At 33.5% G+C, this 25,348-nt stretch overlaps 1 protein-coding gene across 2 annotated transcripts in view; it reads left to right on the top strand.

The window, feature by feature from the left end:
• Positions 1-25,348, top strand: part of DIAPH3 (diaphanous related formin 3) — a 494,792-nt gene that overhangs the window by 173,042 nt on the left and 296,402 nt on the right. For both annotated transcript variants that reach the window (XM_065533305.1, XM_065533304.1), the window contains 6 exons: positions 672-788; positions 4,752-4,870; positions 7,869-7,933; positions 14,290-14,394; positions 17,587-17,895; positions 18,695-18,809. In XM_065533305.1, coding sequence (XP_065389377.1) covers positions 672-788; positions 4,752-4,870; positions 7,869-7,933; positions 14,290-14,394; positions 17,587-17,895; positions 18,695-18,809 — 830 coding nt within the window. The remainder of the gene's footprint in view (positions 1-671; positions 789-4,751; positions 4,871-7,868; positions 7,934-14,289; positions 14,395-17,586; positions 17,896-18,694; positions 18,810-25,348) is intronic.

Below are 25,348 nucleotides of genomic sequence, written 5' to 3'. Positions count from 1 at the left end.
ATGCGTCAGAAGAATGTTATTATTTTATTAGTTTGTGTGCTTTTATGAATACACCTATATGTAAGTGCATGCTGCAACTAACAAATGGATGCTGTAGATTAACTTATATGTATGTGTGCAATCTGTTCTGTTTTCTTTTTATATTTGACATTTCTCCTTCTACTCCGGGCTTTTCAGCTCTAGGAAAAGGGCAGTCTTAGTCACTGGCTGCTCTTTCCCTGCACCTTGGGTGCATACTCATGAGTCACATGTTAATCTGTGGGTCTGCAGATATCTGTGCTCCTCATGAGACCCACCGGGTTCCTATCCTCACCTGGGGCTTCTTCATGATAGATTATGCCTGACCACCAGCTCTGTTGGTCAGGCAACCTTTAGAATTCAACACAGTATTCATAGATAGCTTCTCTACTATCTTTGTTCTCAACAGCCTCTGTGCTTAGGCGAGACAGATAGTTTGAGCTGATTGTAGAAAGGAAGTCAGGAAGTGTCAGGTTAAGTTACCATTTCCAGAGTTTTTCTACTACCCTCAATGCTAAATATCTGTATTTTATATTGAATATATAAGATGCCTGTATTAGAGTTTCAAAACCTTACAGAACAAATTCTGTCATATTATTGTAGTTGTTTGGTGTAGAGTATAAATAAATCCATATATTCCTTAATCAACTCACTGAAGCATATGATGTTTACAACATGGTGTGGAGCACAGTTAAAGAAACTAGAGCAGAGGGATATTTTATTTCTATTCTTCAGCATCTTTTGCTGATTCGAAATGATTATTTTATAAGGTAAGAAGAAGTTATATTCTAATGTTTTCTTTCACTAATAGAAATCTATTAATTGTGAAATTCACATCATATTTGCCTTTGACAAGCAAATGATTTTTATGTTTGTCATAACATTGATTCCTAGAATGTGTTGTTTCCTCTGGGCACATATTTAGGTAGATGATGGTAAAATGATATTACTATTACTTTTTAAGCTCCTGTGGATTCCTGGTTACAACCTTTCATCTGAATAAAAATGCAAACAAGCAACAAATTACTAGTTGATCATGTGATAGATAATATTTTCTGGCTATTCCTTAGGCAGTAGAAATGATGTTGATAAGTTTCTTCTTATAAGTTACATGAAGGGCACTAAACATTGCCTTTATTCATGTTTAAGTAGCTGGCAAGCCTTAATAATACAGTTGTGTTTAATGTTGCCAATCTATCAAAAAGCCAGACAAATGGCTTTTAAAGATTGATTATGTCCTAGCCATCTGAATTTAACAAATTATTTATCTTTTTTTTTTTTTTTTTTTTACCTCATCTACATTATAATGTGACTAAATATGGATGTTAGCGCCTAACTCACTGGGTTGTTAGGTAGGTGAAATATGGGAAAGTGGGTAAAACTTCTAGCCAAACCCTTGGCATATGGTGTATGCTTAGTAAATGTTCTCTATATCTACTTTCCATTTCTATTACTCTTTTATGGTGGAAGCTGAGCTCTTTGAATATAAAATCATTTTGTTGCCACCAATTTAGGTTTGCTGAAATTTCATTCTCTTATACTTTGGGTGGTTTTTTCTTTTCTACTTAATTTCAAGTAGAATAATTTTTTAGACAAACTTCATTCAGGCTATGTCCTCTGGGTAATGTCAGAGGGTATGACTCAATTATTTTTTGATGTACCTAACAAGCAAGGAGAAGACCCAAAATGTTAAAACTTTAGGTTTTCCGGATGTGGATAGGACATACATCAAAATTACTCTTTGTAGCCAGAAATCCCATTGATATTCTAAAATATGAGTTTAGTAACTGATTTTTTAAAATTTGCTTCTTTCTCATATTTTATTAAAAATAAACCAGTTTAAATATTTACATACTTGATAAATGCTAGATTAAGAATTGCTAATTTAGATTTTAAAATATCATTTGTATCATGCTGTTTATGATACTAACTACTCCAAATTTACTTAAAAATGAAACTGAAACTTCTACTTACTCTAAAGTAAACTCCATACATTTTTTGATCTGTGTGTGGTCGGTCCTGTCGTCCTTTGGATATTTGCCGCTGTTTGAGTACCCAGGAATTTAAGACTGTTGTTTTTTTTCAATGGTTTGAACGTGCCTGTAGTCTTGCAGGGGTTTATCATGCTTATGACTTTGATCCCTTCACCTGTGCCCTGAGAGGGCATGTGGTTGTATCTAGCTTCAAAACAGATTAAAAAACACAATTGTTTTAGGTTGTGTTCAGGTGATCCTATCATTTGAGTTAACTCAAGAGTCTTGGAGAAAGATTAACTTGTGGCATTACCAAAATGACATTAAGGCATAGAAATTTAGATATTTGGCCATCTTTTGAGTATGAACTTCTACATTTGATGCTCATCTATGTTAATTCCTTCTTTGGCTCTTTAAACTCCAGGTATCTTGGTTCCAGATATGGTTGCCACAAAGGCAGTGTTCTTCCTGTGACTGCTATACTCAAGACAACTCCATCAATTTTGTCCTCGTGTTTCCAAACTCTCCTATTTATTATCGTGGTTGTTAATATTTCTTAAAAATATGTTATGTTTTTATCCCAAGATTGTGTCAGAATTGTGATAATTCACATATATTTTCGTCGTGCATTTATTTTTTTAAAGTTTTATTTATTTAAATACAGTAAAACTTACTCTTGTTGGTGTACACATCTATGAGTGTTTTTTTTTGTTTGTTTGTTTTTTACCTTCATTTTTTGGTTTCATCTACCTCAGAAGGACCTCTATTTTACTGTTTCAGCAATCTTAGATAACCTGTAACATTTTTTGTTTAATGAGCTCTTTAAACTACTTTTGATATGAACATACATAATTTTTCTTTTTCTTTTTACAAACAACAGGTTGTTCCATTGCAGAATGTTAAATGTTCTCATTTGAAATAATTGGTGGATGGAAAAATTAGAATCTTTTTTCATTTCTACTTTTGGAACAAAAGAAAGTTTGACAGAAATGGAATTCGATTGGAGAATATATGTCAAAGGCAGCCCCTTTTCCCCAGGAAAAAGGGAGGGGGCTGAAATAAAGCAAGATAATTGGATAGAGAAGATCAAATTCAGTTTTGCATAGAATAATTAAGGCTTACCATGACTAAAATACTATGGTAGTTAAATGAGCATGGGAGATAATTTCTGACATTTGTTAACAATACTACAGAGAAAAATGAAGATTTCAAAATCTCCTCCAACAAAAATAACATTTTATCAGTAATGGCAACTTAATGTTCATCCCTTAATTAAGTTATGTCATATTCCTCAGACACATTTACTACCTCACCAATATTTTCATGGAGATTATTTTCTAGATTTATATTTTTGGAATCCAGAAATGTTGTATATTATTCTTTGCTAGTATTGCCTCCCCAAAGAGTTTTTGCATGAAATTTCAGCTACATTACAGATGAACTCATAATTGGACATTATGGAGTTGAGGAAAAACTTACTAAAATTATGATTTCTTAAAAAAATGACATGAAATAGCTTGTGTTGTTAATTTAAAACATTTTCATTTTAAAAACATTAGAATAATATTAAGAGTAAAAAAGAAATACATCATTGAGATTTTTAAATGTGATAGATATAAATGTGTTTAAATGTATATACCACATGTAAATGTGGTAATTACGGCAGAAATATTTGGGAATGGGAGATAATGTCTTGAAAGAACTTGAACAAATAGAGGCATAGATAACACTTTTGATTTGTGCCCAGGAACCGTTTCTTAAACATTTTTACTCTATGACAGTTAATGATCATTAGTCATCTTTGCTAGTGTTAAGCTGTAGTAGATTTTCTTCACCATAATACATGGTTTATTAGGTGTAAGGTAAGTAGGTCAAGAGCAGTGGGTCATAGTTTATGGAAAGGAAAGCCTAACTGGCTTGAGGGACCAACACTTAGGTGATGAGGAGGATTTACAGAGGAGAAGTATGCTAAAAGTCATTAAGGAAAGAAGTTCTAGGGGATGATTTGGTATGGAGGACTGTGCTTCATTAGAATAGTACCCAACCTGTTTATCACTTTAGTTTGGTTTTACTTATAAAATCTTTTATCTGTTTCACATTTATTAAATCTTAAGGGATGTTTTGCTTATTGCCAAAGTAGATGGACTAGACTTAATTGTAATGACAACATAAAATCTACTTGGAGATTTTAGTTAAACTTCAATTTTTGGACAAATATTATTATACTGAATTTTTCATTTCCCTTTGAGTAAGAAATGTGAATTTGATATTGTATATAACTTACAGTATGAGTTTTAAATTTGATTTCACAAACACTTGGAAAACAGTATACCATATACTACCATAAAACTTTTTAGAAAAGATTTTTGTTTATTTTGATTATATTATGAAGTGAGTTAATGGTAGCTATTTCAGTGTGGTACAGTGGAAAGTTGATGACCTCTGAGCACTAATTTTAAGCACTTATCACTTCACTTTCAGCTAATTTACTTAATTCAAGGTTTTGACTTTTATTAAGAAAATTAAGGGACACTATATTTCCTAAAAGACTATAAAAATATGCTGTTTTGAATTCATTAAAAGCAAAGTGATGACAATTGTATTTACTCTCACTTCCATGTAAAATCTGTTATGTCAACTGTTGAAACTATATTACTAATAAATTATTGAACTTGAAATCAATCTTAGCAAAAAAGTTTTGTTTTGATGTAAAGTTACACTAATGATTGATTGTACATTTACTCTTTTCTTTGGTTTTAGGCAACAGTACTTCAAATTAATTGATGAGTGTGTATCCCAGATTGTATTGCATAGAGATGGAATGGATCCAGACTTCACATATCGAAAAAGACTAGATTTAGATTTAACCGAGTTTGTAGGTGAGTATTTCTCTACTATTTAAATGGAAATATCTTATTGTCTCTTATTCTATGAATGAGCTCTAGGGTATTGGTTCTCGGGTTGTGTATCTGGACTCCTGAGGGCCCTAATTGTCAAAACTGTTTTCATAATAGCACAAAAACATTATTTGCCTTTTTTATTGGGTTGGTATTTTGCACTGGTGGTGCAGAACAATGGTGAGTAAAACTCCTGGCACTTTGTTATGAATCAAGGCAGTGGCACTGAACTGTGGGAGTAGTCATTGTCATCTTTACTGTCAATAAAACAACAAAAAAACTGCCATTTTTTACCTAAGAATGCCTTTGATAAGGTCCTAAAAATGTTAACTTTATTAAAGATGGACCCTTGCATACACATTGTTTTAATATTCTGTGTTAACAAATGGGATTTATACATACAGTACTTCTGCTGCATATGACCAGTGCCTGATGTTACAAATTCTCCATAGGCAAAAGATCTATTAAAAGAGTTCAATAAGAAAATATTTGTGTAATTGAGTTGCAAGCAGAATTGCCTGCCCCGCCGCCAAAGCCTTTTTTTTTTTAAACTTGGGAATGACTCATACAGACGACAGCTTCTGTAACTTGAGAGTTGTTTTTTTTTTTTTAAGATAATCAGAGCATTATTACTTAGTGTTGTAACATTTGAGTTTTTATTTACGTTTTCGTCAGGCACTTGCTTTCTTAAAAATGAAATAAAATGAGCCTATAACTTCAAAGAAAATGGCCGATAAATATGCTGCCAATGAGAAAATTTGAGTTTTTAAGTGGAAATTTGAATTTTGAAAAATTTGTATTTGCTGCTTTTAGGCTGACAGGTTCTCAATACTAAAATTATTTCCTGATGTCACTGGTGTTATTAACCTGATTATTCATTGTGATATTGTAGAAAGACATGTTAACATTTGGAACATTTGCATGACTCAGCACACCATTCTTTTCCATATGACCAGTGCCTGATGTTACAAATTCTACATAGGCAAAAGATCTATTACAAGTGCAACATTTATCAAGAGATTTTAGGGTAACAGAGTACAAGTTAATTGATATGATATGTGATTCCACATATCATATATGTTTAAAAATGCAACATTTATCAAGAGATTTTAGGGTAACAGGGTAAAGTTAATTGATATGATACGTGATTCCACGTATCATATGTGTTTAAGAAGTCACCATTTGTCAGATTTCGATATAACATCAAAGAAGATTATCCACAATGATTTGAAAAAGCTATTAAAATACACCTCTCATTTTCAGCTATGTATCTGTGCAGAGTTGTGTTTCTTTTCATATATTATCTGAGTCCAGGGAGAAGAATGAAATATAATTAGTGAAGAACTAGATAATAATGAAAATGCTTGTTTCTCTCTATAAGAGATAAACAATTAGAAGTTCCTGTGGTGGGGGGAGTGGGAAGAGGACGCAGAAATTAAGGAAATGGTGCTGTAAATATGCAGCACACTAAAATGTGGAATGATTTTGAATAGTATCTGAAAAAATTTATTCCACTGAGTCATTTAGGAATGGCAGCTGAGAGGTTTTTTTCACTGAGCTCTTGAGAAGGAAATAAAATATTTGAACACCATTTGCCTGTGTAAGTGATGCATGCTTACATAGTTTTAATAAATTAATTGTATTTACTGATTTTTAAATATTTAGAATAAACTCATAAGTAAATACAAAAGATTTAAATACAGAAGAGAATGTCATTGTATTTCTATGAATAGGTGAGAGAAGAACCAAAGTTGGACAATAGGGGAAAAAGGTGTTGGAAAGCATAAGGCACAGATAATTTGACATACTATAGCAAGAATTTTAAGTTATTGTTAAGGTAATGGGAATCAAAATTAAATATTTCATGCTCTGGAGTAATCCAATTTAGTAAATATCAAAAATTAGGATTAGATAGAGAACAAACACTGTTTTAATCTTTTATACCAGAATCTATAATGTCTTAAATAGATAAATCAAGAAATAATAGTTATGTACATTTTATTTAGAGTTAAGAAACTAACCACCAAAATAATCTGGTATAGAAATGGCCGTAAGAGGTTGCATTTAGGAAGTGTGATTGAGATTTGGATGCAGTAACTTTGTTGACTTATTTTTTATTATAAATTCTTCTGTAATACATTTTTATAAACCTTGTTCATGTATCACTTTCATTCAATAAAAAAGAAGGGATAGCATATATTATGGAAAATCCATATGAATTACTTGTCCTACATTGTGTTCTGTCATGTATATATATGGGAACTTATTTAAGCAATTCATTATTGATGGGCATTTAAGTTATTTTCAGGTTTTTTGTTTTTTTTGCTAACATCAGAAAATATTTTAATGATTATTCTGGCCTAATGGACAAGTCTTTGAAATGGAATTGCTAGGTTAAAAGAAAATCCATATTTACAATTTTAGTACATATTGCCTAGTTTTTCATCAGCAAAGTTCTTAACTTTCACTATTGGTTTCCTCATGTCAACTCCAACACTTGGCATTATCAGTCATTTAATCTTCACATTCATATTGTTAATTTTCATATTGATAGGGAATAATAAACATTATTCATCTGCTTTAGTGATTTTTTTAGTATCAATTTTTCTAACTTTCTGTTTATTACTGTTGCCGGGTTTTTTTTTGTTTTTTTTTTAGCTTGGTCAGACATCATCTTTTTTCTTTAAAATATGTTCCAATTGGTGATAGAAATACTTGAGTGTTATTACAATTGAACATTCTCCTTTTGCCTGCTAGAAGTTTAAAACTGTTATTGAGTTTGGCTTTTCCTGTTTTCTGTTTTCTGGTATCATGCTTAGAAAAAGCCTTTTTCATTCCAACATTATAATTTTTTTTCCATTTTATTTATTACTGGTAGTATCAGTATTATTTTCTATGATATTTTTTCTTTCTAAACTTTTGAAGTCATAATGAGTTTAAGAACTATCACATTAAAAATTTCCTGTCATTGCAATTTTAGACGTTTGCGTAGATCAAGCAAAACTAGAAGAGTTTGAAGAGAAAGCATCAGAACTTTATAAGAAAGTAAGTAGTTTTGACTAACTTTGTAGTACTCTCTGGGGAACCACTGCAGGCATGCTTCTGCCTCAGGGAATTTGCTTGTTATTCCTTCTTTCTTCTTTATCTGCTTCAGGTGTGTGCACAGATGCCATCCACCAAGGAGGACTTTATAGACCATTGTATCTAAAAAATCTTAACTTCCCACTCCCAACCTTGACCTTCCCTATTCTTTCCTTATTTGTTTTCTTTCAATATATTTATCATCATCTGACATGCTACATAGTTTAGTATTTACATGTGAATGAATTATCTATTTCACCCTAAGAGTAAACTTTGAGGCATTTTGTTGCTTTATTTACTATCCCTCCACCAAGAACTTTTCCCGGCCCTTTGTAAGAACTAAAAAGATACTTTTTGAATGAGTAGATGATTGAGCAAAATGTATGTAATCAAAATTTTAAGATTGTGGTAATTCTCAAGAAATCATATTATTTAGGCCCTTAAGAATGAAATGATATATAAAAATTTTAAGAGAAAAGTTAACTTGCTTTTAGTTTTGATTAAAGTTGTTTCATTGTATTAGTCCAACTTTATAAAATTGCCATGTTCATGGGTCATAGCTATTGGATATTACCAGTTTTGTTTCAACCCAGTAGTATTTCTAACCATCCAGCCAATTCCTTACTTTTCTTTAACCCATTTTTGCCTGAGATTGCAATTTTTTTGAGTTTTGAAAAATCAGACATTGGCAATGACCTTGAGCAGTAGGATATAAATAATTCCCACATGCTCAGCGTTCCAATAATGGAACAGTAGGCATAAATTTAAGGTACTGTTTTGTCCTTTTATCTCTGGCTTAACAAGTACCTATTTGACTTTTAATTTGTTGTTTCAATTCTTTGCATTTTAAATAGTCAATCTGATTTGAATTATTCAGATGGTTTTTCACATTGAAGGAGTGATAATAATTATTACTACTATTGCCCCCATGATGAACCCACAGCGAACATTTACTAAGTGAATATTTACTGTGTGTTAGGCATCATGCCAAGGAATATACGTTTTTGATGTGGCAGATACTAAATGTATCTTGAGGCAGTCACACATTTCTATAAACTTTGAAGATAAAACTTAAATTATAGGCACTATTTCGGAGGTTAAGACTAACTTAAGAAAAACATTATAAATGTCCTCAGGGGCCTTAAGGTTCTGACTTCACCAAACGCTAAATGAGAGGTTGTTATTTCCCAGGCCTTCGGCTGCAGGTTAGGATTACAGTTGTGAATATGATATTGTCGTCGCTCTGAAGTGACTTAGTTTAGTGGGGGAAACAAATTAATGGATCATTTAAATTTAGTCTCATAGTGTTACAGTGGATAGATGTTCGTGTTGTGGGGTGACCCTTCACCCAGCCAACATTGCATTCTGAGCTCGATAAGCACTTTAACTCTTTATAGGAAAGCAGTAGTAGACTTTCAAGTGCTTGATTTGGATACATCCCAGATAGTATAAATTTGATTTTGTTTCAATTTTTAGATATATAGTATGTATGAATGGAGTTAAAACATGAATGGAGTTAAAGTTTCTCAACAAATTTTTTAAAAATATTGTAGGCTTTAAATATGAATAGAAGAAAGACCTTGTTCAAGGTTAGTTGTCTCCTTTTAGTCAGAAATTATATGTCTTAGGTGTATTCAGAAAATACTATTTGCTCCATAAAATATTTCTATTGCCATATCATTTTGTATATATCAGCAAAAACTTTGTTCTGATAGCTTTATAAGGACACATGTAAATACTTTGCTTTAGGCAGGAAGCTATCATGGTTGCTAGACACATTCTTTATTTTGGTGCATAAATTTGAAAAATGAAGACCAGAAATGTCAGAAAGTATATAGAGAATATTGAATTACCAACCTTCTTGTACAGACGCACTCATACATTCACCCTAGGGAATGAAATTAAGCAGAGCCTCAACCTTAACTGTGTTTTTCAACATTTTTTGCGTGTAATTTTGTAAGTGTAATATTGCTCTAGTAACCCTTTTTGGAGAAGAAGGCTATCATATCAGTTTTTATAAGGTGTGCTTTTAATGGAGATTCATTTTGTCCTCAAGGTTACAGTGATTTGACTATAGATATTACAAAAATTCTAAAGCAAAGTTTATATTTCAGCTATCTTTTTATAGGGGAACATGTGTAAATTTATTTTTTCATAAGTAATACTGTTACTTTCAGTATGAGTGAGTTAATTTAATAAGTGTTCTTAGAGTTTACCAATTATGACTGTGGTGGTTTTTATAATTTTTATCTTAAGTCCCGAAATAATTCTTTTTAATTATGAATTTTAGTCTAGGGTTTATGAAATAGGATAGTGCACATATTGATATTGTAGTAAGGCTTTTTCATTCTTACTCTTATAAGAAGAACAATTTTTTTTCTTGCTGTGTAGCAGTGAACTTTGTCTTAGTTGTCAAAAAGAGAAAATGACCTCTCAAAGATTTCTGATGCTGGGAGAGTGACTATGTTGACACAGTCATTCAACATATAAAGGAAGACTTGATGGGGTTGGCTCATCACTTCGTTCAACAAATATTTATTTGACTTTAATTATAAATGTATGACACTGGAAAGGTGATGAATACAGTGGAAAAGTTTCTCATATTTATGAGCTTTCAGGTTGGTGAGTGTTATTGAGGTGTATTACAGTAATATGTATGTTGGCGATTTTTTGTTACAGTGTGCAATTGGTGTGGTAGACAAACCCTATGTGGTATGTAAGCCCAGAGGAAAGGTCCCTTACCTAGTCATGGGTGGCCAGGGAAGCCTTCTCCAAGGAAGTGATGTCTAATCTGAGCCTTGAGGAATCACTATGAAGAACAATGTGAGATAGCCAAGAAAGGATGTGTATCTAAATTTCTTTTGAATTTCCTCTACATATCTCAAGCTGAGCATATCCAAAACCAAATTTATCTTTCTTCTCCCTAAAAATATCTTTTTCTCCTGCATTTTATAACCTTATTTATTTTCCCCAAATAACAACACTTTTTTTTCCAGCCTGTAAAACAACAAAACCCTGTAGTCATCTTAGATATACTCCTCTCTCTCATTTCCTTCATTCAGTCAGATACTAACATTTTTGGGTTCTGTAGTCTTTTTTCATTTCTTTGTCATTACCGTCTCCTCCACCTTAATTCAGAAGGCCTTCAGTTCTCTCTTGGATAACTGCAATAGCCTCCAAACCAATTTCCATGCCTCTAGTATGTCTTTTTCAGCCCATCTTTCACACTGCTGCTGGTTGAGTTTTTAAAAGTAAAATTTTGATTATGTTATTTACTTATTATACACACCCTAATAACTCTCCAGGATGTTTAAGAAAAAAGGATTAACTCTTTGGCTTACTGCAAAATTCCTTTCAGCAGTTTTATTTCTGTGTACATCCCTGGCTTTATCCCCTTCAGTTTGTTCTCATATCTCTTTTTGTGCCCCTTACAAAGTATTGCTTGTCATTCATCCACACGCTGAAATGCTGGTAAATTTTTCAGACTTTGAGGTCAAGCATCATTCCTCCAGGAATCATTCCCCAGCTTTCAGTCTCTCTCTCTCTCTCTCTTTATTGCTGGTATTTTTAATGGATTTAGGGTTGTTAGTTTGCTTTTACTTCTCCACCAGCCACTGTGCTTACTAAAAAGTACACTGATCATATTCTGTTTAACTGTGTCTCCAGAACCTACCACCCTGAGGGGGCATATCTCAGGTGTGTTGTTAAATATTTATCGTGTAACGGGAAATAGGTAGATTAGGGCCAGATCCTAGAGGGTTCTTAGATAGTAATGATTGTAATGAAGTCACTGATAGTTTAAGAACAAAGGAGTCGTGTTATTTGAGCTGCCTTTTATAAAGAATAGCAACATTCAAAAAACAAATCTTATAGGGGGAAACATGTTTGGTTTTGAAAATATGTTTTTTTGTCTGTCTTGATAAGTTTTCATTAAGTGGTTGGAAATATATTCATGGACTGATTTGTAGCCTGGAATTCAGATGAGAAGCTGAGATATTGATAGGGATTTGTAAGCCATCAGTGTATGCATGGTGATTTAAACATGGGTGTGGAAGATGAGACAAGTAGGAGGGGGATGAGGAAAGAGTCCTATAGAGTGCCAACATTAGTGGGTTGGATTTTGTAGAAACCCATAACAGGAATTGGTCGGAGCACTCAAGGAGTAGCAGGAGAACCAGAAGTGTGTGTTGTAATGGAACATACAGAAAAGAGGTTGAATATGAAGGCCTATTTGTAGGTATTTATGCTATAGAACTGGCCTGTCTAATATGGGATGGTGGAAATGTTTTATAATCTATATTGTTCTACATGGTAGTCATCAGCCATATGTACCTATAGTGTACTTTTTAAAATGGCTGGTGTGACTGAGGAACTGAATTTTTAAACTTTATTTTTGATAATTTGTGTTTACATTTAAATAATCATTTGTGGTCAGTGGCTATGATATTGAAATAGCATGGCCCTAGAGAGACCACCTAAGATGAGACTGAGAGAAGTCCAGGGAATTTGGACTTCTGGAATTGGAATTTGGTAAGTCAGGGTTTTTAGAATGAATTATAGCTAAGTTGTGACAGATAATGACATGAATGGAGTTCAACAGGTCAGAAAAGTGGGTATGGTTTAAGAATACTCTTTGAAAAAGTTGACTTTTAAGCTAAAGAGAGATTGGTAAGAGGGGTTATAAGGAGTAAAATGAGGGATGAAAGTACAGAGGGGTTAACTATGCAAGGACGGTGTGAAGGCAATTGATTTAGCAAGTCCTTAGGGGGAAGCACTGGGTGACGGGGGAAGATGGGCGGACCTCTGAGACTCATGCATGGCTTGTTTAGTAGATTAGTAATTTGATTAGATTTAGGCTTAGAATCTTTTAAATTATTTAACGGTAAGAGTGGTTTGTAGGAGCTGTAGTAGTAGTGAGGAATGGTAATGTTGCTGTGGCTTAGGTCAACTGAAGGACACTTGGACAGTTTTTACCTATTAGTTTTTGTTAATAAAGGAACACAGGGTTGAGACTGAGAGGATCAGTAGTCTGAAATTTACCTTCCTTCCCTGTAAAATGGGAATTAAAGCGATATTTCTTATTTCACAGAGTTTTTGTAATGAAATCTAAGAATGCCTCTTTTTGTGCTTTAAAAACTATAAAGTATGAGGGGAGATAATACATGTGTAGGGTTAGGGGGTATGTGGAAAATCTCTATTTTCTGTTCAGTTTTGCCTTGAACCTAAAAACTGCTCCAAAAATTCGTCTGTTAAGTAAAACTGTAAAGCATTATCTACACGTTAATTGCAGGGAGGTGGCATAGTTTCATTTGAACTCAGACTCTGAAGGCAGGAAATCTGGCTTTTTAATCTCACATCTTTTACTAGCTATGAAGGACTAGCAACTGCCTCTGTGTTATTAAGGGCAAAATAAAATTCCCTTTATAAACTAAGTAAAAATAAAAGCCCTTTGTAAACGGTGGAGTTCTACATTGTTGTTATTTTCCTAATTGAGGTTTGAGTATATTTAAAATGTAGAGGCCACATTTGTGAGATAGTTGCATTTTTTTGATGGATTTTTTTTTCATTTTTTTTTTAAAGAAAGTCAAATGCTCGTGTTTGATTGTGAGACAAAAAGGAGATTTTTAGTTATAATAATGACAAAGTTGAATCTATTTGAATGCAAGATGAGAACTGGTGATTAGTGGATATATAAATTCTTATAGAAAACTCACTGGATTCAACAAATTTTATTGTTCGCTTTTTTTTTTCCAGAAGGTATTTCACTAGGGACTTTGAAAAATTAATTTATCATTACTTTCCCAATGATATTTGGAGATATTATGTTGTTATAGGAAAAAAAGTTAGAAACTGAATAGAATGGAGTTGTTTAGTAATAAAAAATATTAAAATGGAATCCCCTAAATCATGTTGATATACTTCAGATAAGTTTCAAGAATAAGTTTTTGCAAGTGGGGGGTGCGAGGAATTCGTACAATGCTTTGCTCTCTATTATTTTACACAAAGTCACAATAATATTTAGAGACTTTGAAGAAAATGCCAAGGTTACAGACAACTGTGGCCAGTTTGCTTTGCAGAGAGGTCACAGCTTTGTCTGCGGCTGTTTTCTGCCCCCTTGTGAATGAATGATTTTGGTTGGGACCTGGAGGGGCCTAGAGAAAGACTCTCAGTGACTTTTCAAAACTCTACCACTCCTTTCATAAAATCAATTCAGGAATTTGTGTTCTACTGGCAGATCATTCGAGTCATATTTCTGTAAGAAGAATAGTGCTTTTCATTTTCATCTTTCTGTTTTTGTTATTATTTTTAATTTGTTTCAGTTTGAAAAAGAGTTTACCGACCACCAAGAAACTCAGGCTGATTTGCAGAAAAAAGAGGCAAAGATTAATGAGCTTCAAACAGAGCTACAAGCTTTTAAATCTCAGGTAAAATTCCACTTCGAGTGAATTTGGGTATTAAAAACACAGTGAGGGAGCAAAGGTTATGTTATATCTTCATAGCATCAAAATGTTTAAACTTTAATTTTGCTTGTATATTTTTATAGCCTTATTTATATGTACTTGTGTTTTGCTTTTTTTTGGTCTTTTTTTTCTATATGTATGTATATCTAAGCTTTTACTAATCATTCTGCTTTCTTATGTTTTGTTTGGGTTTTGTTCCTAATGTCACATGTTTCCTAAGTAATTAAGCATAAAGAGTAAGAAAATCTTTTACTCTCAGATTTGTTATTCATCACTGATCTTTATCCCACTACAGGAAATTATTGCTCAAGCTATTTATTTTTCAAAACCTTCAGCCTAGGGGTCCCTTGCAGTAAAAGATAACCTCTAGCTGAATGAGAACATTTTCTGATAATTTTTCAATTTCCAAAGTAAACAGATTTAAAACATGACAAAAAAGAGAGTAAATCTGGATTATGAAGCAGATAGCTCCCATGCACCCTCTACATATAAAACATTTAGATAGCAAGAAATACATAATCTGCATGCTGTATGTTGATGTAAGTAAGGAGGTAGAATATTCATAGCTAAATTTCTTCATGTAGATTTACGTACAGGATGATGAGCAATAAGTATAGTTTTGCTATTTTGCTTTCATCTTAATTTATGGTTATGTTGAAATAGTCTCAGGTATACTGTATCCTCTCTTATTGGCAATTTTGTTTTCTTTTAAATGCTTAGTGGATAGTTTTGTTACTGAGGCTGTCTGGAGATACCTTAAGAGATAGCTATCTGTTAATATTCAATTTGAGAAAAAAATTAAAATCTCCTATCTACAAGAAAATTATTCTCATTCATCTTCGTTCTTTAGTGCTGCAAGAGGGAAGTATCACAATTTATTGAATTTTTTTTTATCTTTCCCATATGGCTCCTTGTCTCTCATATTGAAAGAAACATTTGATTGTGTCTGTACTTCAGACTGAGTTATAGACAATGGCTGAAATATTTATGACAAGTTTTTCTTGGTCTGGGCTAATGTAAATTTAAGAACTTTCTTTTCTTTTTAATTATATTCAGTTGAAGATTTATTTGTAAATCTTCTCCAGAAAATTCCAGTTTATAAAAAATGTATCCACCATTTTTGGATAAGTTATTGCTGCACAGTGCTTTTATATGATAGGAATAAGTATATGTTTTGAAAGTGAGATTAAATCAAGGAATCTCCTAAATTGTTTTAAATTGTATGCAGTGATGACCCATGTTTATGGCTATGAGAAGAAAAGCTAGAATTAGATACTTAATATTGGCCACCATATGCTCATGTTGGAACAACTGGCAAATTCTTTCTTTGGATGCTGGTTTATTTCTTATGAAATGAGGACATTTATCTTAAGATCTTTCTTTTTGTTCAAAGCTATGCGGACTATGAAGAGTATGAGTAAAATATGTTCTGTTATCTGTGATTTAACTCCTTGGCTCCTGTAGTCTCTTCACAACCAGGTACTTTAGGTGCTGGAGAGACGTAGTGATGAGCCGATAGTCATAGTGTCTGGCCTCCCAAACCATATCTTCAAGTCAGTCTTCACACTTTATCAAATGAACTATTCTAGAGCAGAAATTCAGCCATATCTTTAAGACACTGATAGTTAATTATCAAATACATTCAAAGGTTGGTACCATCTTTGAACACAACAACCCAGATTACCACTGAACTGGTTTTTCTTTATACTTACTGGTTTTGATAAGGCATGCTTTTGATTTGTGGCCTCAACTTCTTTTATAACACTGTTTTCTTTGATTTCAGACGTCATTGATTTCAAGCTTTTGTACATGGTCTATTTTTCATAATTGTGCCATGAAAATTTAAAATTATGTAACATTTATTAAAGGCCCACCATGTGAAGGGCAGTTAGAATTGAAGTTTGTAATTTCAAGAAGCTAATCATATTACAAAAGTTATTTATTAACCCAGAATATCTTTTTTGTATCCATCGAAATGCATCTGTTAAATTCTTATTATGCCATGGAAACATGAGGACAAAAGTGACCAGTGGACACAGGCGGTTCTTTTTCACCCCTGATTTTACCTTGCTTCTCTGTGGCGTTTGATTCTGCAAAGCAGTCTTTTAGGTGGTGCTCTCTTCACTCATGGTTTTTGACCCTGTGCTTGGCTTTTTCTTTTCTTGTCTTTCATGCATTTATGCTATACATTTCTTCCATAGCTATCATGTACCATTCACTGCTTTAGGTGCTGGGGAAAGAGCAGTAAATAATACAAGATAGTCACTTACCTCATCAAGCTTATAATCTGTCAAAGAGATAAATGCTAATAATTCCTTAAATAAATTAACACATTTGATAAGAGCTATTGAAAAGTACAAGGTGCTATGAGTGTATAATGAGTGGTCAGATAAGGCTTTCCCAAGGAAGGGACCTGGTAGCTCAGACTGAAGAGGCTAGTAGGAGATGGTCAGGTGAAGAGAATGTTCCAGGCAGAGAGGGAGCAGCATGTCCAAGGGCCCTGAAATTAGCATGAGGTTGGCACATACACGGAATTAGAAGAAAGGCACCTGCAAGACCAGATGGCAGGGACCAGATCATGACATACTTATATAGACCCTATGAAGAATTTTAATTTGTTGTTGTTGTTGTTGTTTTCTCAAGTGCATTAGGACACCATTGAGAAGATCTGAGCAAAGGCATGATGTGGCAATATCATTTAAGTCCTTTTTTTGAAATCTTATTTTTTACTTATCACTTAAATGCTTGCGTTCCATAGAACTCCGTGCATAGACCCTTTGTCATGCTACATATTCTCTCCATACTGTGAGTGAACTTCTCTGCTTCCCTGACTTCAACTGTTTTCCAGAGACTACTGATTTTCAAATCTTCTAGATCCACATACCCATTTCCCTCCTGGACATTTCTACCTAGATGGTCATACCTGCCTCAAAACAGGGAATTATACTTCTGGCAATTATGTTTTTATAAGGGAAAAAACCTGCAATCTTAAATTAGAAGAAAAATTGTTGGAATTTTGAATTTTGGTTTAACCATATGAAATTACTGATGTTTAATTATTTTGGTTTAAATGAATACCTTATTTTTGAGTAAAGTGCATATTTACAAGTTTTTTAGACATGTTCTTAGTTATGTCTCATTGTTTTTTTTCTCCAGTTTGGTGCCTTACCAGTTGGTTGTAATATTCCTTTGCCTCCCTCTAAAGAAGGTGGAACTGGCCACTCAGCACTTCCTCCTCCGCCTCCACTGCCTTCTGGTGGAGGGGTGCCACCTCCACCCCCTCCCCCACCACCTCCTCCACTTCCAGGAATGCGGATGCCACTCGGTGGTCCTGTGCCTCCACCACCTCCCCTGGGATTCCTTGGAGGACAAAATTCTCCTCCTCTACCAACCCTGCCATTTGGGTTGAAACCAAAGAAAGAATTTAAACCTGAAATTAGCATGAGAAGATTGAATTGGTTAAAGGTAAAACAAATTAATAGAGGAAAATACTTTTACCTAGATCTAAATCTAATTTTGGATTTATATATACATAATTTCTAATGGAATTTAATTTATACATAATTTAATTTATATATATGTAATTTCAAATGTCGCTAATCAAAGTGACAATAAAATAGCGTTTTTTTTTTTTTTCTTAAAGTATTAGGATAAAGCCCTTTGATATTGACTAAGACTTTCTGGTTTATAAATATGGTGAGAGTTGATGTTGTTCCAGTGGAATGTGATTTGTAATTAAATTGATAATTAAATATTATTGCAGTGAATCCTATGTTTATGAAGCATTTCTCAAAAAAAAAAAAATGATGGTGTTCCTAGGAAATTTTCTCTATTGATAGATGTTGGGAAAGTGTTAACTAGTTGTCAGAAGCTAATGTCTAGTCAGATCGTAAGAATTCAGACTTCTGCAGAAAAATGGTTTTATGGTAACAGAAACATGGAAAATGCTGTATAATGTATCCTGCCCTTCAAGATGTATATAGTGCAGGTAAGAATTGTTAGAGACTATGAGAAATGCAATTGAGAAGAAGCTAATTAAATCATATTTCAAATCCTCAACTATTGGATCATGGAAGCGTTTTCTTCCTAATAAGACGTTAACATCCTGCAGAACTTGTATCTCATTGAACACACTTTGGGGAAAAATCTTACAGATACAACTTTATAAATTTCTGCTGGTAGCTATGATAGTCTATGCATAATGCTTGGCCTCGGACAGGTGAACACTCACCTATTTATGAATTAGTCTTCTCTCTGATTGTAGATCAGACCTCATGAAATGACTGAAAACTGTTTCTGGATAAAAGTAAATGAAAATAAGTATGAAAATGTGGATTTGCTTTGTAAACTTGAGAATACATTTTGTTGCCAACAAAAAGGTAAGTTTTTGATTATTTATTAACTTATAATTTATTGATTATAATTATTATTTAATTAATTTAATTTTAGAATTTTAACATGATACTTTTTACATACCAATTTTTAGAAAACATTGGTTTTTGAATCCTGTACATGATATTTTTACATTCCTAATGGGCAAATAAATGGTATAATGAAATAAAGTGCTTAAAAAGTAAATTCTGTTTTAAAAATACAAAAGGTTAATATAAGATTTTGATTATTAAATTTTCTATATAATATTATTTTTGAAGATATTCCATTGGGATAAATTAGACTTTTGTAAAAGAGGACATTTTCAGAGACAGTTTTGGCATGAGAATGTCCTTTAGTTTGAAAAATAAAAAAACAAAATGTGTGCTTTCTTTTAGTTAGAATTTTACTACCCTTTAGTATTATAGTGACTTGGGGGGCTAGGAGAGGGATAGCATTAGGAGAAATACCCAATGTAGATGACGGGTTGATGGGTACAACTAACCACCATGGCGCATGTATAACTATGTAACAAACCTGCATGTTCTGCACATGTATCCCAGAACTTAAAGTATAATCCAAAAAAAATTACAGTGACTATCACATAATTTAATTAATTGCTATGAGTCACATGGGATAGAAATATCAAATTTATAGTGTCTTAAGAGTTAGCTTGAAAGAGAAGTATCTAAGTAGATTGTATGATCTTTTCATTAAAAGCAATGGCATTCATTTTCCAGAATGTTTTGTGATAGGTTTTACCTATGCAGTGTGATTTTTAAAAAATTGTTTAGGTATTACGTAAGTCTGAAAATTGAACTTATTTCATCCAGTTTTGTGGGCCTGCTACTTACATTTCAAGACTGATCTCCACACAGAATTTTTAAGTATTATATAAAACTTACATTTTAGGTCTGTAGTGCAAAACACTTAGATCAATCATTACCTTTTAATTTTCCAAAAGAACTTTTTAACTGTAGACTTATGCCACCTATATCCCTGGGCTCATAGAACAAAGGAAGAGGTGGCAGGGAGAGATTGTACTGGGTGGATACAGGTCAGAGACTTTTGTGTAGAGGGTTGAGTTGACTTCTTAAATGTTGACTGTTATCCAGGCACCATGCTAGATGCCTTATACATCTGATTTAACTTGAGCACAGCAGCCAAAGAATGTTGGCAGATATTTTAAAAATGTATTTGTATTCCTTTGAATGACTTTCTGAAAGATTAGAAACTCTTTCTAAAAGGTAATTGTAAATTAGGAAATTCTTAATGTAAATTAGAAACTCTTTATAAAAGGTAATTGTAAATTAAGGTAGTTTTCTAGAATTTGGTAAATCAAAAACCGTTAACAGATATTTTTGAGTACCATTTATCCTGACTAAAATATTAAAAATGGTATATTTTTGGTCTTTGAACACAGGGAGAATTTTCTCAGCAAGCTCACCCTAGTAAACTTGTGAATAAGATTTTAATTTTACCTTTTGATTATGAAGGATCAAAATTTTCTTTGAATAAGATTAGTGTACTCTTCTGGCAATCAAGGAAAATATATGGCAGTTAAAATTTGTATTTACATGTAAAACACTTCAGAATTTCAGATTTCATTATCTGGAATTGATTAGTTTTCCTTTTGCTTTCCTAGTAGGTACAAATGGTGGTTCCTAAAAACTATTTAAGTAATGCTGCCATAGAGCTACTCTCTCTTTTTTTCTCCTTACTCTGATTACTTTCTTAATTAATGAGGCTCAAAAGGGAAACTTGTTAGCATGTCTTTAATTTAGCTGTAGTGTTAGCCCTAAATGAAATAATTGGACCTTTAAAAAATTCTTAAGTCATCTAACTTTAGCCTTGAGATTCAAGGTTGAAAAAAAAATGATATATTTGCTGAATCTAATAGTAGTTAGAAAGATTAAGGTGAAAAGGTGATCAGTTTTTGCATACTCCTTATTTCCATCTCTCTCTGCCTTTGTACTGCTGGTCCTTTGGCCTGAAATCTTTACTTGACTTAGAGGCTGGCAGAGGACTATGATACCTTCTGTCTCAACTCAACTCAAATGCTGCTTTCTTTTTTTCTGTGACAGTAGATGACATTTCCAAGGGGAACACAAAAGGTGGGGAAGCCCAGGGTTGTGACTTCGAGCAGTGCTAACATTTGTCAGTGGTAAGCAGAGATGAGCTGTAAAGGTGGCTATTTTTTTGAGACTTCATTTTAAAGAATAATTCCTAGAAAGCATTATTTGAGGAGTCCTAAGAATGCTTTTTGGCATTACTGGTCGTCTGGCAATCAAGGAAAATACATTGCAGTTAAACTGTGTATTTACATGCAAAACATTTCAGAGTATTTTATAGGAAAGGTCAGTCATTGCTCCGTTCAGAGAAACGGTATTTTATATTGCCATTTAATAGGAAAGATCAGAAAGGAAGGAAAGAGAAAGAGGTCCACAGAGCTTAGACAAGACTGGTCAAATAGACAGGTTGCTCTTTGTGGTCTCTATTCGTGACCTGGCTGCTGAGGCATTGAGTCCAAATGTTACATTCACCTGTCCCCCTGACTGCAACATACTTCGTTTGAATAAATTTTGTAATTGCTGCATAATTCAAAATTATGGCCGGGTACAGTAGCTCCCGCCTATAATCTCAGCCCTTTGGAAGGCCGAGGTGGGTGAATCACTTGAGGCCGGGAGTTTGAGACCAACCTGGCCAACATGATGAGACCCCCATTTCTACTAAAAAAATTAAAACAAAAACAAACAAAAAAACCCAGCCAGGCGTGGTGGTGCACACCTGTAGTTCCAGCTACACCGGAGGCTGAGGCATGAGAATTGCTTGAACCTGGGAGGCAGAGGTTGCCGTGAGCCAGGGTCATGCCACTGCACTCCAGCCTGGGCAACAGAGTAAGACTCTGTCTCAAAAAAAAGAAAAAAAAAAAAAAAAAAAAAAAAAACTGAAAACAAAAGTAAACCTGGTCACTTATATATTGTTCATTCCAAGGTGAAAATCCATTTGTCTTTCCACCCTTTAGCAAGCCAGTATGGGAGATAGAGGCATTGGCTGCTGGCTGATTTTCATCACAACTAGGCGGGAAAGGATGGTAATTACTGAAGAATAGTGGGTTTTTTAGAGAAATGGCGTATCTCTGTTTTTTATTGCAGTAGTAACTGGACTGAGAATCAAGGCTATTTCTTTGATTATAAAGAAGGACATTCCATCCCAGGCATTTAAATGATAGATGCCAATCCTTTGTGCTTCCCAAGCATTCAAAAAAAAAAAAAAAAACAACAACAACAACAAAAAAATAGGTAGTAAGAACAAAGGAACCGAATCCAATCATTTAAAGAGATCCTTGAAGATTTCTCTCATGTAGCCTTTATTTGTTGTCAAATAAGTGGGGTTTTTTTCTTACGGTAGACACTACTTAAGGTTTTCAGGACTTTTACTGTTTAGACCACTGGGATTTACAAGTCTAATACATTGAGAGCTGGAAAAGGAGCTAATATCTATTGCACATACGTGATATATCAGTGCCTGAGCTGGGTTGTCTTCATATTATCTTGTTTAATCTTTACTGTATCTCAGCTGAGATCTTTTCTTTTGGTCTGCTGATGGCAAAACAATTCTGACTTCTTGCTATACTATCCTGCCCTACCTACGTTTACACTACCAAGATATTCTTGATAAAGGCTTGGATATTTCCTCTTAATTCCTGTTGCCTTTTATTACATTCCTACTTTTTTTTTTTTTTTTCAATTAGATCTTACCTATTCTGCTTTTTAAATTAATCTTTGTGACCATTTATAACGCTTCTGTGGGAAAGTACCTTGTACCATATCTGTAGAGGAATAGGAATCCTCTCTAATCCTTTTCCTGTGAAAAATCAGTAATTTTTTCCTGATTCACTTACATCATTTTCTTTCATACTTTATTTTGCTGTTAAGTAACTCACTTTGGTTTTCTTGATTCTCTCTTGTAAGTTTTTGGGATACATCTCAGCTTTCTATATTTTAAATTATTCTGGAAATATATATAGACACTTTTCCAGATTATCTTTTTTCTTTTTCTCATACCTCCTCTTTCATATCTTCCACTTTTTCTTATTGGCTACCACTGCCCCACTCAACAAATATTTATTGGGTGCATATTGCATGTTGCGCCTCGTGCTTGACACTGGGGATGCCAGCATGAGTAAGGCAGGCGTGCTTCCCTGACTCCTGTTGCTTTTACATTCCTGATGAAACTCAGTCAAGCTCTTAGTTGAAGCATAATAACGAGGAGTGGAATAACAAATGCTGATTTGGATTTTAGAAAAGACTGACATATTTTACTAAATTCAGCTTCTGTTAAGACTTAACAAGGTTATAAAAGAACATTGTTTATATTTCTCTCTGAAATTTAATCATAATATTCACATATTGAACATTTGGTATCATCAAAATAATGCTAATGACCTGTGTGGTTTTTTTTTTTTTTTTTTTTTTACCAGATTGGAAGCATCTGTTGGTTAATTTTTACAGGCTGTTGGAAAATGGATTAGAGTATACCAACAGGTTATTGGTGTTGGATTTGTCAAGTAAAATTAATATTAATTACTTTCATTATTCACAAATTGTTAACTTAATAGGGATTAAAGGGCTTTCTGAAAGTATATGAGTAGTCTAATTCACTTAGACTAATTTATTATGAAAATGTGGTTCCACAATTGTTAGTTTTCTGAAGTAATCATATTTTATAACAGGTATGTCATACTTGCCAGATAGGGCCCATAAATTGGTTTATAAATTATTTCTCAACTGAATAGTTATGGCATATGGAAAAAGTTAATGGATTATCCACTTAAAAACAAATGAAGCTTAGATTTCTGACATCATAGTTCAGTGGACAAAGAATTGAGGTAGTAAGTGATAAACATGGATTATCCCAGCAACTTGGCTGTGTTCAAGATGTTGCATTGTATTTGAAACATAATTTATTCCTCTGTACAAACAAATGTGTATAAAAATTTTGAAACTACCTCACAAGCCTACATTAAGGTGAACATATAGAAATATGTTTTTTTTTTTTTTGGAATGCATGCTAATAAAGAGATGATGCCAAAATAAATGGAACATGTTTTATACATAGTAAAGTTTTCTGAAAAGAACAGAAGATTTCACAAATGCTAATTTGGAAGATTGGGGAGAAAGTCAGTAGAGAATGAAACATTTCTCTAGGGACATATCATTTGGTTCTTGTCTGTGGCTGAATCTCAAAAGTACTAAAGAATTAAGGAAATTATGAAATGGGTCAAGAATATCTTATCTTCCCATTAAAGGATCTCATTGTTACCAGTTACAGTACTTTCTCTGTTAAGGTGCTGAAGAAATGGGAATTTATTTTGAAAGCTTTAGAGAAATGGGAACTAAAGAGAGAGGCTAAAGAAAGTGGATTTATTTCGCTTGGAGCCACAGAAGACTTGCAAGTCCACCAAATGCTTTGGTTAAATGCTTAGTTACAGCATATCTTTGGTATAGTGTGGTAGAAATTTATGCATTGTAACATCTGTACAGTATGCAAGAAACATGTCTATTTTGAATCCCTATAAATAGACATGTTTCTTGCATGCTGTACAGATGTTACAAACAGAAAGAGAAGAAACTAGGGTGTAGGTATATTGGGGTGTGTACGTACATACACATAGCTTTTTCTTTTTTCTACTTTCCTACTTCTACTGGAGAAAGGAATGATATTAGGGTAATGGATTTAACTGGAGTCACTTGACTAATGGTAGATTGGAGGATACTGTTTCTTTTCCATTTTACAAGTTGACCTTGATATTTTAATATTGGTAGTAAGTTCTTAGTGGTGTGTCTGTAGCTATCATCCCTTAACAAAATTATAAAATTGTTACATTTCATTGTTGTTATCTCACACCTTTTGTCTCAAAATTTATCTTACATTTTCTCTATCTTCTGCCTTACTCTCCATTTCATCAGGGCAATTCTAGTTGCCCTCCTATTGCTTAAAGTGCACTTCCCTATTTTAGGCAGTTCTTTGCCTTGTCTGCATCATGTTCTGTCATTCAGTACTCCCACTCAAATTAGTGCTTGTTATTAACCACCTGGAAATTTAAATGAGGCTTATCCTTCTGAATGCTCTATTGTAATCTTAAAGCATTAATAACATTTTGAGGCTGGGCACAATGGCTCGTGCCTCTAATCTCAGCGCTTTGGGAGGCCAAGACAGGAGGATTGCTTGAGGCCAGGAATTCATGACCAGCATGGGCAATGTAATGAGACCTGTCTCTACAAAAGTAGACATTGGGTGATAGAGTGAGACCCTGTCTCTATTTAAAAAGAAAAATTTGTAAATGTAGCTATTCACATACCTATCTCCTCCTTCCCCTCCCCCCCTCCTTACACATACTGTTTGCCTGACTAGGAGATGGAATCATCTAGAGTTAGAATGGTAACCTGATACCATCCTTGGAACACAGGAAGAGAATAGGGTCAAGATAGAGAGTCAGAAGTAGATACAGGGTACTTCTTGCTGGATTAAATGCTATATAGCA

Source organism: Macaca fascicularis, chromosome 17, assembly GCF_037993035.2.
Source record: "Macaca fascicularis isolate 582-1 chromosome 17, T2T-MFA8v1.1".
In the NCBI taxonomy this organism is placed as follows: Eukaryota; Metazoa; Chordata; class Mammalia; order Primates; family Cercopithecidae; genus Macaca; species Macaca fascicularis.
Note: the sequence above shows the minus strand (reverse complement) of the source record. Positions and strands in the feature narration are given on the sequence as shown.